Source organism: Gossypium arboreum, chromosome 12, assembly GCF_025698485.1.
Source record: "Gossypium arboreum isolate Shixiya-1 chromosome 12, ASM2569848v2, whole genome shotgun sequence".
Lineage (NCBI taxonomy): Eukaryota > Viridiplantae > Streptophyta > Magnoliopsida > Malvales > Malvaceae > Gossypium > Gossypium arboreum.
The window spans coordinates 2245743-2263840 of NC_069081.1; the positions used below are offsets into that span (position 1 = coordinate 2245743).

Consider the following 18098-nt stretch of genomic DNA (forward strand, 5'->3'; position numbering starts at 1 on the left):
GGTTCAGTGACAGCAAAATGTGCTGTTATTACAATGTCAACAGTCATGGTTAATTGTGAAAGGCAATAGGCTCTATGATTTGAGACAAATTTGACAAGCTTTGAACCCACAACGTCCCCAACCGGATGTCCTGCACTATCGCACATAAACCGAATCTCGATAACATATATGCCAAAGGTTGCATGTCCTCATCTAGATACGGATCGGGTTTGTTGTATTGATGCGAATTGCCATTCTATGACCTACTCCTCAATTAATATCGAATATAGAGTATTGAATGTTGCCAGAAATCAATGGAGGAGCAAATTGATACAGATTATCCAAAGGTACATTAAACTGAAGATCGTCCCTCTAGAGAGGCTGATGATATATCCGTGTAAAGCTTGCAAAATCTCGACACATCAGTGGGAAAATATTCACAGGTAGTTTGGGTGAACTTGGAACTTTAGCTACCACATTTACCTGCTCAGCATCATCCAACTCCACATATAACTCTGCTGCCATATTTTTAGATTTGCAATTAACTGGTAATTTGTCTGGACATCTTCATCATCAATAAGCTTAAGCCGGTTATACATGACGGATTTGATGATACTGAAAATCTATAAAAGATCGTGGATAATATCTTTCCGTACTGAGCTGCGATTTTAGTGCTAATTTTTAATTTCAACTAATCAAGTTTGATATATTTTTCAAACTTCATACTAACACAAAGACATTTTCAATGTAACAAATTTATTAGTTCGGTAATTATGAAAAATGAAATCAATATTAAATTTAACTGAACTTAAGTGGTAGAAGTTTAGACGGAGGAAAAGTGGAAAACTGACCGCAAGACCTAGGGAATGGGGCGGCAGCAACTGCTATTGCTAGGGCCACCAAGAAAGTCAGGTTTCGAGATGAAGAGAGCTCTTCTATCGCCGATGGGCTAGCCTCGACAGTGGGGGGACTAATGCTCCGTTCGGGAGTAGTGGATGAACGAGGCTACCGAATGAGAAGGTAATTGAAGATGATGATATCGCACTCAAGGATAGGTATGTGGTTACTGAGACTATGAATGGGGTGTCGTCGATCAAATTCTCGTCGCGGGTTCATCAGTTAATAGAGGAGAGTATGAGTAAGTCGATTATTATTAAAATACTAGGTCGACGAATTGGTTATAGTGCATTTCACAATAAACTTTATGCCCTATGGAAGCCATCTCGGCACTTTCGGTTGATGGATTTAGATAATGAATACTTCTTGGTGCGATTTCAAGCGATTGAGGATTACACGCCAGTGCTGGCCAGAGGGCCGTGTGTTATCTTTAGGAAATATTTAACGGTTCAACCATGGCGTATGGGGTTTGATCCGTCAGCCCTTCTGACAGAGGTGATGGCTTAGATTCGGTTTTCAGGGCTATTAGGTAATTTATATAAGGGGAGCCTATTGAAACTGATTGGCGAACTAGTTGGGCGAATCATAAAAATTGATGGTAACACAGAGCGAAAGCAGAGGCCAGTTTGCCTGGATGGCGATGTGTATTGATCTAAAATTCATATTGAGGATCAATTGCGAGTCATTGTTGAATATGTTATTGTTGCGGATGCTATGGCCACATGGAGGAGGTATGTCCTAAGAACAAGGACCGGGTGGTTGCAGATGAGGTGGTGGAGATGGAGAAGGAGACACCGATTAATGTTGCTAAGCAAATTGAGGATGAGGACTTCGAGTCGACCACAGTGGACAAGTAAGCAACGTGGTACATCAGGCATTAAAGATTGGGGTGGTGTCAGGATCAGATTGAAGTCCAGTGTTCTTTTGGGCGTGGAGGTGAAGGTGCGCATCTGGAGCAATTTGTGCAGGGATTGGGAGATGATAGACCGGTGGGGATATCACCGTAGAACATGGGCAGCAAAGGTGTAACTGAATGCTGATTTTTAGCTAAGGAAAAAGGTGAGCGAGCAGTGGCTTCTGAGCCTAGACAGAATAGTGAGGGGAGTAATGGCCAAGCGAGCTTCGTACTACCTCTATCTTTGGGAGCCGAAATGACAGATGTATTACGACCTGCTCCTTGGTATCCAATGGCCAGATGGATGGGGAGTCGATTCGGTTCTCTACTAAAAGGGTTACTTCCACCTTGAATCCTCAATGTCATACGATTATTGTGGTTGACGAGAATTTGGACCAGAATGTTCGGCGGGAGGAAGTATCTGTGGAAGATAAAATAGGGGAGGAGGATGTGACATTGGTTGAATGTTCTGAGAATGATGTTAACATAGTCAAATGGCAGGATGACAAGAAAGAGATCCCTTGGTGTGGGGTGTGCATGCGAGGAGGTGTTGCTTTAGTTCTTGTACGTTCGACTATGGAAGGTATTGTTGAGCGATTGGAGACTACTGGGGAATGTGATAGTGCCGATGGTGATCTTCCCAGGGACGGTGTTTAACAGCTAGGATCAGGGCCGTCAGAGGGATAGTAAGAATTATCAGGTTGTTGCTTATCTCTTTTCTCAGTGTGCTTGTTATGGAGTTTAATATTTTTAGTTGGAATTGTCAAGGGGCTAGACATCCCCAATTTAACCGTATGCTACAGGAGTATCTGAAGATTCACCATCCACCGGTAGTAGTGTTGCTTGAAACTAGGGTTAGTGGTTTGAGAGCGAACAAGGTGATTAAGAAATCCAGCTTTAATTGGTCTCATAGAGTGGAAGCTAAAGGTTTTTCTAGTGGGATTTGGATTCATTGGGATGAATCAGTGCGCGTCGAGGTTCTATGTAATCATAGCCAGTTTGTGCATTTTGCAAGAGTTTCGAATTCGTTGCAGCAACGAGTTTTATATGCTGCAGTTTATGGTAGTTCGAATAGCCGGAAATAGAGATCCCTGTGGACGGGACTGAATGCAGTAGCACAGGGTATAGTTGAACCATGGGTACTTTTGGGTGATTTTAATGCTTTGTTGCATACGGATGAGAAGCAGGGTGGGTTGGTGAGTCGTGTGGCAACTTGCAAACGCTTTCAAACCTTTCTATTTGACAACAATCTTAAGGATTTGGGGTTCAAAGGACCTAAGTTTACATGGTGTCAAGGTCGGGTTCACGAGCTGCTCGACCGAGTTCTTTATAATGCATCATGGGAACGACGATATCAGTTTTCTTCTGTGTATCATCTCCAGCGCATTAAATTTGATCATTGGCCTCTCCTTTTAGTGTTGAATGACTCTTGTCGACCCAGTGGGACTGAGACGTTTAAGGTTTTTTTTTTTCTGGTTGGTTATTTCACAGTGGCTTGATACGTTGGTTAAGATGTGTTGGGATGACAATTACTCGCTTGTTGAATTGGTCCAACAGTTTGTGGTTGATGCGTCGGATTAGAATGGGAAAGTTTTTGGTAGTATTGGTAGGCGAAAAAGGGAATTGATGGCTCGATTACGAGGTTTGCAAGCAGCTAGGATGTTTACAGGATGCTGGGATCTATGTTGCTATTGTTTTTGAGAGTCGGAGGCGAACGGGGACTGGAAATTTGCGATGGCGCTGTCTGGAGCTAGGATGGGTGAAGACGAATGTTGACGGGTTGTGTCGGAAAGAACTTGTCAGGCAAGGACTGGGGCCTGTTCCGGAACTATTATGAGAGCTGGGATGTCGGGTTCTCCAAGAAGATTGGAATGACGTCGGTGCTCCACTCAGAGCTGTGGATGGTGTTAGATGGATTAAAGGTGCCTTGGGCTAAGGGATTCTGATAGGTGGTTAGGGAGAGTGATAATATTGAGGCCTTACAATTACTATGCAGAGGATCGAGAGGGGAACATGTATGCTCGCTTGTTCGATAGATTATGGGGATGCTTTAGTGACACTGGACTGTCAAGCTAGAGAAGTTGCCGAGAGCTTGTAATATTGCTGCAAATTTTATGGCTAAGTGGGTACAGGGTGCTGGTGATGGTTTGCATTTGGTGAAGAGACCGTCAGGGAGCTGCTGGAGGTCGTTGCTTTCTGACTTAGTCATGGCTGTTGGAGTTGATATAGTTGAATAGTAGAATTTTAGAGTTTCTCAATATTTTCCATTAAAAAAAAGTTTAGACAGCTCGATTACAAATACATTGATTATTAAGATCTAAAACATCTATTCAACAAAAAAATTCATGATAAAAACACGTGTGACTTTGAAACTTTTTCATATCGAGAAACCCTTACTGTTGTCCTAAGGTAAGAAGCACACCACCAATCACTGTCCCCAACCCTTTTTGTTAGTGAGTGGCATAAAACCGTAAATATGATCATGAATCAAGGGCCTTATCTCAACCCTCCCATCTCCTTCCATCCTCCCCAACCTGCTTCCATTGCGTCTCAATCGCTTCACATTAATTAATTATTTATTAAGCCCAGAATTTCACTTTAAATTTTGTTTCATTATAAATTATGTTTTTTTTTTTAAATTCTTTAACCTAAGTTTTAATTTCTCTTCCTGAGTTTCTCTATATATTTAATTTTATAATATTCTGTTGCATTTCTTGTTTTTATTTTTCCCATTTTGGGGGAGATTTTGTGGTAATTTGTTATGCAAAACGAATGGCGAATTCGAATCACCAGCCAACATCAATGTACGGTTCAGGTGCAGCGAACATGCAACGGAACATTGACGAAGAAGAAGACGATGACGTTCCAGTTGGAGCCGGAGGAGGAGGGGAAGAGTCCGTGGATAACCCTCAGATTGGATTTCAAGAAAACGGTGCCGTTGTTGCGGTTATGAATAATGGCATGGACGAAGCTTCTCATGCCCACGTTTATGGTCAAGGATCTGATTCAACCTCTGCTCCTGGTAATGGTGGCGCTGATCAGCTCACCCTATCGTTTCAAGGGGAGGTTTATGTATTTGATTCCGTTTCTCCTGACAAGGTTCGTTTTCCTTTTCATCTGGGCCTTTTAGTTTTGAATTTGATACGTATGTTTGTTTCTTAAATGTTGAATTTTTTATTTAAATTGTTCATTTGTTGCATCTGGTTTTAGGCTGATTGGATGGATTTAATGATTTTTTTGTTAGTTTGGTGAATTATGTGGTGGCCTATCCTGTTTTAATGCTAATTTAGCTTATGACTCATTGGTTTTTGCATCTGTATTCTCGTTTATACAGTCAATTACTGAATTGCTTTGTTTCTAAATAATGTCGTGGGTTGTGCAAGAAAGATCCTCTCTTTTCTCCTCAATTGAAGTGGATGCTATTAGGGCTTAAAGTTTCAAATATGAAGTAAGAAAAGGGAAGTCATGATTTGTGGTGCTTGATATTTTCAGGTACAGGCGGTGTTGTTACTTCTAGGTGGATATGAAATCCCTTCAGGCATTCCTGCAATGGGGACAGTCTCTGTTACTCAAAGGGTGCGCGTTAGATCAATCATCCTATCTATCTTGTGATTAGTTCTTTTAAGAGGGTTCTGTTTTTGTTCCTTTTCTTTTATTAACATCTTTAATGGCATTCTCCTAGGGCTTGAATGACTTTCCTGGGAGGTCAATTCAGCCACAGAGAGCTGCTTCTTTAAACCGGTTCCGGGAGAAGAGAAAAGAGCGGTGCTTTGAGAAGAAAATCCGCTATACCGTGCGGAAAGAAGTGGCCCTCAGGTATTTCAACAATTGGTTTCACCTCTTTTTCCACATTTTTCTTGCTTCAAGACAAGATTTTCTTCAAGTCACTTGCTAACAAACCAGGTGTGGTTTGTTAGGATGCAACGTAAGAAGGGTCAATTCACATCATCCAAGGCAATTTCTGAAGAAGTAGCCTCAGCCTCTTCAGGATGGAGCGGAACACCAGGTTCTGGGCAAGATGAGAACATGCAAGAAGTTTTGTGAGTAGCTCTTCTAATGATCAAATAATGTTGTTTTTAAAAGAAATTATCATTGGATTGATATCACCCCTCAGTTGAAGTTGTAGTTTTTACTTCAGCTATCATTTGTTATGTTCCTATAGGCCTTTATTTTGCAAGTTTTTTTCTGTGTAGATGTACACACTGTGGAATCAGCTCTAAGAGAACTCCTATGATGCGTCGTGGACCTGCTGGTCCAAGGACACTTTGCAATGCATGTGGACTCAAGTGGGCAAATAAGGTTTGTCTAAACCAGGAAAGACTTGTTCATAAGTCTATTCCCCATTTAATTGCATAATGCATTCTTTGTAATTCCAATGATATTTAATCACACAAATTTATGATTAGTCCTTCTAATTGTCCGAGAGGTGTATATTAAGAGTTTGGCAAGATTATAACCTTGATATTCAGTTCTATACTTCCAGTTAATTTGTTTCTGGCACCACTTAACCTTAATTTGTTTGATGACTCAGAAGTAAACATATCCTTTAAGCAATACATCATGTCTTCTGCATTTTAGTAACTTGCGGAGGATGATTCATGATTCTTATAATCTTCAATAATTGCTTGTAATTCTTTGGTCATTCAGTTGGGAAGTTCTCATTTGCAGGGTGTTTTGAGAGACCTTTCAAAGGTTTCTACAGTAGTAATCCCGGATCCAACTGTAAAGACTGCTGAGCAGGTTTTGCTAACTCAGAAAAACAGTATTGATGATTGTTATTTTTTACCTTTTTTCATTGTGATAAAATCCTAAATGCCCCTTGAATCTTATTACATTGTTACTCCTTGGGTGTTTATCAGAGTGATGCTGAAGCTAACGAGTCAGAGGCTGTAACTGTAACTACAGATGTTGTATCTTCGTCTAATGGAGATAACTCCACTGTTACTGCTGAAAGATGATTAACAAGATCCTTATGCTATGGTGAGTGCTATGTTACTTGATGTTTAAAAGGGCACATGTCAAACTTTGTTGTAATAACTGAGTTCGTTTGACAACTGTATATATGGTGCATTGCCGATCATTATGTAACTGCAGAATTGCAAAATACAGCCTATTTGGTGTCAGTAGGAAGATTAGAAATAATCTTCAATATGCGTCGAAACCAGAGCTTGTTTTGACAGATTCCTTACCTTTCCTTGTAAAAAAGTGGAAATATTGAGATGAGCTTGAACACAAGCAGCAGGGAAAAGAGGCACTTTCACTTCCTCACCGAATGTCCCAAGTCTTGAGGCTGCAATTCCTAAAGAATGTCTGCTTAGCTACTTTCTTATTATTCTCAGTTCTGCCTCCTGATTGTTCTGTTGTCTCATATGTGTTTTGCCTGTACACTTTTGTACGTTTCGAAATACATGCACTGGATGTGTAGTATGTGTTGGTTGTGATTTCATATCGTGTTTAAACCGGTCAGGTAAAACTCCTCCTACAGTAGCTGTTATGGGTCTTTTCTTGCCTCCCCATGCTGCTCTACTTATCGGTTACGCAGATAATCCAGGCACTAACTGATTCAACATTTTGGTTAACCATTCTTGTCCAATTTGCAACATTTTCAACACTAACGATATTCAGCATTATAAGAACTAGACTCTCCCCCAAAATGCTGCAGTTTAGGGCACTCCATTGCAATTGACCAAGGGTTTTTATTACACTTATTAGCTCCTTTTTTTGCCTACTTGTTTTTATAATTTTTAAATTTGAATAAATGAAATTATTGTACTTATTATTTGAAATATAGGGTAAATAACTGAAGGTAATTGGAAATGATTGTTTGCAATTTTTTAAGGTACAATTATAATTTGTAAGTATAATTAATACATTCGTATAAACAGAATTTCAATTTCAATCGACATGTATTAGAATCAAACTATATTCATTTGATGAAAATTATAGTGAAAATGCAATGAAACTTCTAAAAGGAAAATAACTACTTTAAAGGAGGAAAAATATAAATCAAAATGAAAATTCCATTTTGTATTATTTACTAATATAGATAACGTCAGAAATCGCGGTATGAGGTGAATATCAACTACTAAATTTTTTATTTAGTATTAGATAAGATATTTTATTTATTTTTAAATTCTTTAAATATTTTTATTCATCCCCAATAAAAAGCTTAAATATATCTTCAAGGAGAACCGGAACGCTATTGCTTTGGCTACATTAGGAAGCAATTTGAGGCCCCAGCTTCCTCGGATAGTACTAGTTTTAATACTTTTATCATGTTTGTAATGAGCCACCTTAGGCTATTGTTTCCATACTTTAATATATCATGTTCCTCTTGCTAACCAAAAAAGAAAGAAAAAGAACTTATAAAAGAATAAGTCGTCTTTTTTTCCCATAATAAAAGATCAAACGCATTCATCACTTCTAAAAAATGGGATAGAAAATACATATTGAAATTTATCACCGGACTTCATAAAAATAAATCCACAACCATATAAATGAGGGCAAATTTCAGTCTTCAGATCATGCACAAGTTGGATGACAGCAAAATCTAAAACTTTTACAATGAAACAACAGTAATTTTCATAGCTTTTATGATTATTATTCTTCAACAAGTTCTGCCGAAATTATTGAATCCAAAATTGCAATTATCCGTTTCTTTACAGGCAAAACCCAACAACCAGCAGGCCAACGGACAGAGACTCCATGGCTAACATTCTTGATCCAAATGCATTATCACGCAAATAGTCGGCTGTGTTTACTGCCTGATGTTAACAAATGGGGGAGAGAAAAGAGATTGCGAAAAGAATGGATATAGGAACAGAAAACTATCATTTCTGACAAAAAAAAGAGCAAGTTCCTCGCTCCCATTATTCTTCCCGGAGCGATAAACAATGCAAATAACCCTATATTATGGCAGTAGAACAAGGAAATATATGGTGTCAAAAGAAAATGCATAAAAGCTAGGAAATAACACCAACTTACCAATATGCCAGCTTTGGTTGGAGGAGTTCTGAAGATCTTGAGGGAGAAAAATTAGACTAAGCAATCAAATGAATATAATGCCTCCATATTTGGTAAAAGAAAGTTGGACCAACCTACACAGTTTCACGTTCAAATGGCTTACAGATCAACTGTGGGATAGAGGCCTGGCATGTAATGGCGCCCATTTCCATTTGAATCTGCATTGGCATACAAGTGTGACTGTAGTTCCCCCGAGTGAGCTGACTTGCGAGGTTTTAGGTTTTTGGAAGAAGCTGTGTAAGAATCATTTGAACCACTACTTATAGAATACATTGATGATGTTGGCAGTCCATGAATCTTCGGCAGCCCTGTTGGATCAGAACCCAGACTATATCCCCTCTCAACTGTTTCTGCTTCCAATGGCAATTCATCCAATGTCTATTCAAAACGATTTAAATAAATAAATAAATAAATGTGGCTGCAGCTGCACTTAATGTTGTAATTTAGTAAGAAATTAAAAATTAAGCAATAGTACGCATTAACATGTATGCAAACAAGGAAAAAGACATTTGGGTCATATCCTCTTCACAAACAGATTAAAAGTCTAGTGATTGCTCTAATAATCAACATATGTAGATATGCAGTTAAGAGAACCCACCCTGAATGCCAGTTGGAGAACTCGGAGTGTTTCTCGAGTACGTTTTCTCTTAGAAGCGATCTCATCAGGTTCTTGTAACATTTCTTGAAACAGGTTTTCTCTGTTTTGGATGATGAGACATACAGGACACTCAAAGGTCAACAAAGAGATTATCACAGGGATAAATAATTGAAATCAAGTCAAATGACAGAAAGCTTTATATCACCTGTAGAGCTTTTTGATAAAGACATTGTGAAGTTCACGTTTTGTATGGTTTACCTGGACATCGATATCAGAGATCACTACTCATGTAATGCTTCAGCTTAGCAATGCAAATATTGCACCATAAACTATCATTAGAAAGACATGGCTTATACGGTTATATTTACAAAATTACAACAGTTTCAGGTTCCAAATAAGAAATAAATGAACAAATTTCAACCAACTAGCTAGCTCCATGTTACAGAAGTCAAACTGGATACATTCACACAATCACGTAATTCATCACTGTTCTAACATAACTAAATACATCAACCACAGAAAAAAGAAATGGTAACCTAGTTCAAATTACATGATATATGCTCCACTACAGATCAAAATAGTTGAGGATAGAAATCAACATACTTAGCACCAAATATTGTTTACATCAAGCCAAACAGATGCTGAACTGATAAGGTGAAAATTTGAACTTAATTTCACTAGAAAGACTTACAATCTTCTAACTTGAATACCATAATGCCTTCTTTCTTTGGCCAGACCCATAATGCGTTTTTGGATTTCAGTCATCAGGAGCTTGAATGTGAACATGGATAGATAGCAGAAAGAAACCAAAAAATACACAATTAGCAAATCTACTCGGTTTAAACTTACCAAGAAGTGCATAATTGCTTTGGGCACAGAGTCCTCTATGTTCTTCCTAACAATGTCATAGTATGATCTTAAGAGCAGTTTGGTAATAGCAATTTCAATAGCTTGAGTTTCTGAAAGGTTTTCTGAAGGCCTCAATACAGTTGGGGGCTGAAAAGAGTAAAAAACATGCTTGTCAAGATCAGATTAACATTCTTTTTTTAATTTAGCACTGGATCCTTGATGAATTTATCTGATGTGTAGGCACCTCTCTGAGATGGATCATGGAAAAGGAATGTTCAGTATCATGAACAGGTTCACTATATGGCTTGTTGTTTGTTGAGCTCTCTTTCACTGATGTGCGGTTATCACTGCCACCAAATATTGATGGAATACCCCAAGTTGAAATACTTGTGCTTCCTGAAAAAACCCACACTCATTTTACTCTTATGCCGCTTGATAATTATCAAAATAGGGTGAGAACTATAAACACAAAATTCACATTGGAAAATCAGCCAGATCCCTTTCAAAAGGAAAAAAAGGGAGAGAGAATCCTCAATATTTGGCCATCCTACATAACTATCACAAAGAATATTAGATATTGCAACAACAAATTCAGAACGACAGCCTAAAATGCAGTACCAGTAGATGGAAGTTTTTCACCATCTGCAACAGGACGGACTCCCTGCACAAAAATGGAGTAAAAGGCTTCTCAAGTTATTTACGTAGAAAACAGACAGATGAAGGAGAAAAAATTATAGGAAAAAACAAAAAAGAACAGGCAGGGAAGGAAAAGCATATATTGGGCAGCAGAAACACAAATTCTCATGCCTGATCAGCGATGATTCCATTAACTTGTCTTGCAAGAATAGCCCGAGATTTAATACTTCTTTCAGAAGTAAGAGCCTTATCAGGCTCTGAACCATCCTGATTAAGTCAAGAAAGAAATACAGAAAAAAATGAAAAGGAATTGGGATTGGTATTTGAAAAAGATCAGAAATAATACCAGAGAAATTACTATAAGTAGAAACCTGCCTTTGGTTTGATAGGTAAAGGAACTCTGGAATTCTTTATCTGCTGATTGGCAAGTTCTACAGCCTTGCTCCCACCAATAAAACTTGGGTGGGAAGTATTTATGTAATCCATCTGCAAAATTAAATGGCATATAGCTCAAATCACTACAGATCTTTGAAAAGAACATATGAATGTAACAAGCATTGCACTCAACTGTATCAACTTCATCTCTTGTAACAGGATTAAGAATAGATACATAAAATAATATATAAAAATAAAATTAGCAGAAATACCTCCATTTCAATAATATGTCCTATCATTGTCTCAGATGGTTCGAGGCCTTCTCGGAGAAAGTTCCCAATAACTTGGTCCATATGTCTTCTCAGAACAGGAAATCGCTGCAGTTCATTCACCATGCAGCGATGGCTAACCTGGAAAGAGGACAATTCTATTATAAATCTAGATTGTGAAGCAATAAAGATGAGGGACTACGATAATAATCTGCAAGAATCATCTTTATTAACTCATCATATATGAACCTTGCACATTGGAGGCTTGGATCTAGCAATCGTGCTATTTGCCTTCGAACAAGCACTTCAAACGGAACCTATACATAAAAACTAGAATTATAACCAATATTCACTGAGATTAACAAGAAATAACCCCAGGCAACAATTTGGAAAACAGCAATGTAGTTCTGTATAAAACAAAAATAATCTTAGATTAGAAATTTGAATTAGAAGACACTATAACCTACTTCTGGAACAAATAGTGCAGATCGAGGACCATTTGCATTCTCGATGGCAGTTCGAATGTCATCGTCGGTCAAGTCTTCACATGGATCAACCTCCTGTAAAACAAATCAATTACATAGAAAATATTTACATAAAAACCCTCGTACAGAGACATGTTATGCATCACCAATTTATAAAGTTGCACTGCAGGACTCCTAATGTCTGTTTTAAAGAAAGCAGTAGCTCATGCAGGAAGTCAGAGGTTTTATTTTATTGTTAAAAAAGGGAGGGAAGGTGAGAAATTAAGATCATGAAACCAGATAACCAATTATACAGATAAGGTTGCCATTATTTAACTTTCTTATCCTGCCCTAGTAGAGAGACTGCGCAAAATCACTCATGGGGTAGTGAAATGCACGTATCAATAGATTGAATAAAAATGTTAATCGTAACAGATAGTATTTTACAACCAATATTTTGTACAATTACGTGCATAGTAATTAACAACTAACTTTTGTAAGATGGTGTGAGGAAACACCCTAAAGACAGATGTATAATAGAATGCTCTAACTTCAAATGGAAAGGGAATCCAACTAACTAGGCAAATATCAAAGCACAAATATCAGTCTACAGTCTACACACCTCTAAGCTCTTGACAAAAATTGATTGGAAAATGTAATGAATTCTTGCACCACTAGACAGCTCAGATGTAGACATTTGTTCATTTTTCCCCTCTACCATTGATGAGAATGCTGGTTCCAACAAACCATTATGGTATCATTACCAACTTAGTAGATTGTAAATGATAGGTGTTTCAGAATATTAATTTTACAGACAGCCAAACAAAAAATTTACCTTCACAGTACTTCGAAAGAATATTCAGGAGAAGAGCTCCCTGGCCAGCCTATAAATTATAAAACCATAATTTTGTCGTAAGAAAATTATTCCAGTTACTACTCAACAAAGGTCGTGGTAGACAAACAAATATACATGCCTTTGATTCTGTAATTTCTCCATAGCTTGCATGCTCCTTAGCCACAGAAACCAGTGCAGAACTAATGCGTGATTTCAGGCCAGGAAGTATTGCCTTTATATGTTGAACTAAAATCTACATTAGAAACAGCATAGAAAGACTCATCAATTAGATAAAAGAAATACAGCACAACTAGGTCACAAGGCTCAACTAGTATGATCGCAAATCAGTCCCCAACTACTAGCACAAGGCCTTCAACAGATGCTATAAGCATGCGGGTGACTTGATTAAGATAAAAGGGAAAAGGAAAGAAGAAACACTCCGAACATAACCAAGCCTACGGAAAATTGCTCTAGATGAGAGTAGAATGATGCAAGTTTACAATCTGGTCAGAAGTAAATGGGAGATTTTTCTACCAAATGCATAGCACAGAGGAAAATTAATAGGATGACAGGGTTAAGTAAACATCAATAGAAAGTACGAACACTAGAAAAAAGCATCGACATTTAGATTTTTTTCAATTATACCCCATAAAAGTTCTGGAAACTTCAACTAGCAAATATTTTACCTGGTTCAACTTCTTTGCCAATTGAGGAACACCACAACGATCAGCTAGACTAGTATATACCTGTGTACCATCAAAAACGAATAAGCCAATTGTAGATGAAAACTGTATCAAACAATGAAACTAAAGGTTGGTGCAGCCATACTGGACGACTGCGGAAGAACTTCTCCTCTGAAACAAGGGCATCCTTGATACTCCGGTTGAGTAAAATATCCTGTTTAGAAGACAATATTAGAAGTGCAATCAAGTTATCAGCACTAGTAAAATAAGGTACCAGATAATCAGTATATGAAGTACAAGTAAGAGCAAAAATGATAACTTATTAATCATTAAAATTGCATTTAGTTGCTTTGGTAAAGGGAAGAAATAAATGGGTTCAGGAAGTAGATTTACCCATATGATAAGTTCTTGTACGTGGTCTGAGTAACCATTAAAGAAGTCATATAGAAGCAAAAACATGATAACTTACTAACCATTAATATTTCTTACAGTTACTTTTGAGGAGGGAAAGAAATAATTAGGTTTTTGAGGCAGTAGAGTTACCCAAATCAAAGTTCTTGCATAATATTTAATGATATGTTATGCTGTAAAAATCCGCCATGCATTTGGTTTAGCACCCCTGAAACGTTTTAGTGATTATGCTTTGATGTCTTTGTCTAATCATCTAAGTTTATCAAATTCAAGCTCCATTTTGCTCTAAGCTATATATACTTCATGTTGCCTAAAACTGTAAAAGCTTCGAGGATATCACACACCATCTGAAATGGGCAGTTGAGTGACATACAACCACAAGAAACAAAATGACAGGACACATAAATGGACAGGAAGATCTCAAAATGAAAAATGACTAAAAAGATTGACATGTCTTAATCCAAAGAAGAAATATGAAGAAAGACAAAATTGCCTTTAGAGCATCTTGAATTAATAAGTATGGCAAAAATTTTAAGAAAATAACTGTAAAAATGAGAAACCTTCCGCATTAACAATGTACTAGAAATAATTTATTAAGAAAAGTTTTATAAAATACAGATTGATGAATTAATATCTTTATTTCTGTTAGGTTCCATGGTTACCTCCTGACTTCGATTTACAACACCTACATAACCAAGTCGAAGAGGAACCACTTTTCCAAGCAACAGGTTACGAGCATCAGTACCTCGGTCCATTATATCCAACTGATTCATATGCAAGTAAGCCGAAACTAATCAGAAACCAAAAACAGCTTAAACATAAGTTTGTCATAATTAGAAAGGAGATTTTCACGTTGAAAGATGCACCTTTGTAATAACACCAATGGTTCTATAACCTGCCGAACACCAAAAAGTTAGAAAGATTTTTCAATTAAATAAATAGCAACTCAATGCTGAAGTGAGATTTTGATAGTAGAAATTACCATCAGGATCAGCATTTCCAGCAATTTGAAGTGCATCAGAGTTTGCTAAGTCTGAATTCGCAGGAGTAACAGCAAGAATCAGACAGCTTGGCTGTTTAATATATGACATGATCATTGTTCTAATTCGAGCTTCAATGTCTGAGGGCTGGTCACCCACAGGAACCTTTGTGATTCCAGGATGATCCACAAGAGTGATATCAAGAACATTTGGGGAGAAAATCTTAAGTCGAATTTGCTTGTCTGACACACCTTTGTTTCCTCCAGCCTCCCTATCTGTCTCAGCCTGCAGTCCATAGATATTTATTTAAGGATTTTACATTAACAGAGAAAAAAGAAACACTCAACACCACAAATTATATATATTGTTCCTTGATTGGATAAAACTATTATTAACTAGTAAACAATAAAAGGCTAGAGTTTTTCAGATACCCAAAGGGTGAGAGAAAAATTCTACTTACGATCCTGAGCCAAGAACAGCTAGATTAAGTGATTCACTTTTCTACTCATTGTAACCATCAGTGCAAAGCCTAAAGCCGAATAATTCCTTCTGGCAAGCTCCCAATTTCCCTAATTACAAATTTCAGTACCACCAGCTATTGCATCTTTGTTATTCAAGATAGCATCTAATAATATCTTTCTCGCTTCAATATTATATATATAACAATTCTAATACTCCTTAAGCAACCAGTTTGCAAAGGAAATTTTAAAAATGTCAACTTCACAAAAATACATACTAAAACCCCTAATTTGTTGAATTGTATAATCAAAATGAGTAACTTTTGAATTTCTCAATCATAAAAGGTAAGCAATAAAGAACCTGAATCTCTCTGCGAATCTCAGAAAAGTCATAGAAGCGCTTTCCAGGCAAGTGAAGGAACTCGCCATACTCCTCCTCAGAACCATCAGGTCTACGCTTGGTCTGGAGGAGCTGAAGGACGAGAGGGCGGCGCGTGCAGATGTCAGAGCCGCGAGGCAAGAAGTCACGGCCAACAAGTGACTCAAGTACGCTGGACTTGCCACTACTCTGGCTTCCGATCACCGCCACCTGCGGCAACTCTGTGGTGGACTGGCTACCCAGCTGCGCGAAGATGTCTTGTAGCTTGTTCACTATCGGTATAACGGAAGATCCCAAAGGAGCCGCGGATGATTGAGGCGGCGTCGATGCAGCTGCTTCTTCCGCCATTGAATTTCAATGATTGATCGATTGATGAAAAGATTTACAGAATTTTATATGAAAATTCTATCAAGCTAGATTTTGGAACTGACTCTTTATTTTTCTTTCTCTTTTCTAATGCTTTGTGTGTACTAAAGATAAAAGAGATCTTGAAGCTTTGATCGTATGATTGAACTTGAAGCAGACTATGTAATTGTGGCTTGGGAATTATGTTAATTAATTTATTAGTGTGGTATTCATTTTAGCTATGCATTCTCACATGCTTCGGGAAATCAATATGAAGTTCTAATTTTGGTATTTATGTTATAAATAAATAAAGGTTAAAATATGCTAAAAGATCTTGTACCATTCATGGATATGGATTTTAGCCCTTTATTTTTATTTTAAAGCTTTTGCTATTCAATCTCCAAATTCCTATTTCTCGGCAACTGCCCAGATGTTTTTCTCCATCAGTCAAAAATAGGGTTCCTAAATGCTACCGACCCAAAGCTTAAAAGAACATGTTGCCATCTTGGCCTTCCCATTTGGCAGTCACGATCTAACCATCCTAAGACTGGCGTGCAGGTTAGCTTGTGCAGCTCCGAATGTGCAGTTTTCTTTCCTAACCATAGCGAAGTCTAATGATTCCATGTTTTCAACTTTTAAACTTGATATCCCGAATAATATCAGAGCTTAAAATGTGGAGGATGGTGTGCCCGCAAATCATGTTTTTAGTGGAAATCCAGTGGAGAGATTGGACCTTTTCCTTAAAGCAACTCCTGCAAACTTCCAAAAGGCTTAGATGTTGCAGTCATTTAAACTGGAAGGAGGTGCTAGCTGCTTCGTCACGGATATGTTTTTGACATTTGCTGCAGATATGGCCGAGGACATGCAAGCTTTTCGGACATGGTGGTGGTGACGAAAATGGTGGCAAATTCCAACCAAACTTTGGAAGTTATTCCAGGGTTATCTCCGATGCACAATAGACATTCGAAAGAAACGTTCTTTTCTTACACATTGAGTAAAATCGGGTGTGTTTTACCTCGATCTACTGCCATTGTTATGAATTTCTGCCATGAACTTTATCCCACAACACTCTTTGATGATCTCAAGTCCATGTTTCCAGCTTTGCTGAATGTTGGTTTTCTTAACGCAAGAACTTCCCTTGCCTCCATTACCACCATCGGATTCAGATGCAACAGAGTGTTTATCATGGTTAGACAAGCAAAGTTCCAAGTCTGTTGTGTATATTAGCTTTGGTACAGCGGCAACGCCAGCAGGGTTGGAGTTAAAAGCCTTAGCGGAGGCAGTTGAAGAGAGGGGCATTCCATATCTTTGGTGTCTCAAGGATGACCACAAGCATCATTTACCGAATGGGTTTATTAAAAGGATAAGCAAGCAAGGGAAACTCGTTTCAACAGGCGTGTTTGTGACACATTGTGGGGCGAACTCAGTGTTTGAAAGCGTCGCAAATGGAGTCCCAATGATCTGCAGACCGATGTTTGGGGATCACTGGATGAATGGACGTGTGGTGGAGGAAATATGGGGAATTGGTGTTAGAGTTGAGGGGCATGTGTTCGCTAAGAGTGGGGTACTCAAGAGCTTGAAGATCGTTTTAGGACATGAACACGGGAAGCAAATGAGAGAAAGGATTAGAATACTGAAAGAGCTTGTTTTGAAAGCAACAGAACCAAGTAGAAGTGCTTCACAAGACTTCAAAACTTTAGTAGAAACAATTTTAATTTCTTAATCTGAATCCATTTTTCTGAAAATGTATCTAATAATAATAATTCATAATATTAACATTATATTCCGGCTCGCCCTTAAGCAATGAATTAAGTATAACAGTATCCATCCAATCCAGGATATTTATGAAACATCCCTATATATTAAGTTAGGTTTTCATTTTGAATCTAGTCTCCCACTTCTAAATCAACCCCAGGTCGTTAAAATGAGTTAAAAAAAATAAAAGCAATTAAAGTTTCAGAAGATAAACTAATCAGAAGGGCGGTTCGAATTCAAGATGGGTTTCCAAGCTTTTATCAAATT

At 37.8% G+C, this 18098-nt stretch overlaps 2 protein-coding genes and 1 pseudogene across 6 annotated transcripts; 2 read left to right on the top strand and 1 right to left on the bottom strand.

Annotated features, from left to right (window-relative positions):
• The first annotated feature begins 85 nt into the window (after positions 1-85).
• Positions 86-7244, top strand: LOC108479316 (GATA transcription factor 28-like). Of its 5 annotated transcripts, none has more exons than XM_053023101.1 (8): positions 86-422; positions 4587-4870; positions 5264-5347; positions 5454-5587; positions 5689-5811; positions 5965-6070; positions 6440-6511; positions 6631-7244. In XM_053023101.1, exons 2-8 carry the CDS (start codon positions 4598-4600, stop codon positions 6727-6729), a joined length of 891 nt encoding a protein of 296 aa, XP_052879061.1. In that variant the 5' UTR covers positions 86-422; positions 4587-4597; the 3' UTR covers positions 6730-7244. The 5 variants fall into 5 exon arrangements, with proteins under 5 accessions (XP_052879061.1, XP_017637330.1, XP_052879060.1 ...); XM_017781841.2 differs by lacking the exon at positions 86-422 and having other exon boundaries at positions 2538-4870; positions 6631-6751; positions 6866-7244; XM_053023100.1 differs by lacking the exon at positions 86-422 and adding an exon at positions 2538-4180.
• Positions 7245-8239: 995 nt separating this feature from the next.
• LOC108479844 (dynamin-related protein 3A-like) lies at positions 8240-17099 on the bottom strand. The gene is made up of 20 exons (XM_053023102.1): positions 15714-17099; positions 14897-15179; positions 14781-14809; positions 14577-14678; positions 13649-13717; positions 13507-13566; positions 12960-13073; positions 12821-12869; positions 12608-12717; positions 11989-12081; positions 11737-11838; positions 11525-11662; positions 11253-11363; positions 11049-11144; positions 10860-10902; positions 10486-10637; positions 10242-10388; positions 9598-9650; positions 9393-9492; positions 8240-9172 (listed from the first exon to the last, which is right to left on the bottom strand). Exons 1-20 carry the CDS (start codon positions 16077-16079, stop codon positions 8894-8896), a joined length of 2496 nt encoding a protein of 831 aa, XP_052879062.1. The 5' UTR covers positions 16080-17099; the 3' UTR covers positions 8240-8893.
• On the top strand, positions 16956-17799 carry LOC108477655 (anthocyanidin 3-O-glucosyltransferase 7-like; annotated as a pseudogene).
• Positions 17800-18098: the final 299 nt, after the last annotated feature.

Bases quoted from the DNA above. Each gene is read 5' to 3' on its own strand.
- LOC108479316 (XM_017781840.2), top strand. From the start codon at position 4,544: ATGGCGAATTCGAATCACCAGCCAACATCAATGTACGGTTCAGGTGCA. The intron at 5,348-5,453 runs GTGCGCGTTAGA...GCATTCTCCTAG, and splicing joins CAGTCTCTGTTACTCAAAGG to GGCTTGAATGACTTTCCTGG. The intron at 5,812-5,964 runs GTGAGTAGCTCT...TTTTCTGTGTAG, and splicing joins GAGAACATGCAAGAAGTTTT to ATGTACACACTGTGGAATCA.
- LOC108479844 (XM_053023102.1), bottom strand. From the start codon at position 16,079: ATGGCGGAAGAAGCAGCTGCATCGACGCCGCCTCAATCATCCGCGGCT. The intron at 15,180-15,713 runs GTTCTTTATTGC...TATGGACTGCAG, and splicing joins AGATTCGCAGAGAGATTCAG to GCTGAGACAGATAGGGAGGC. The intron at 13,074-13,506 runs GTAAAATATTTG...TTTCTAATGTAG, and splicing joins TGGCAAAGAAGTTGAACCAG to ATTTTAGTTCAACATATAAA.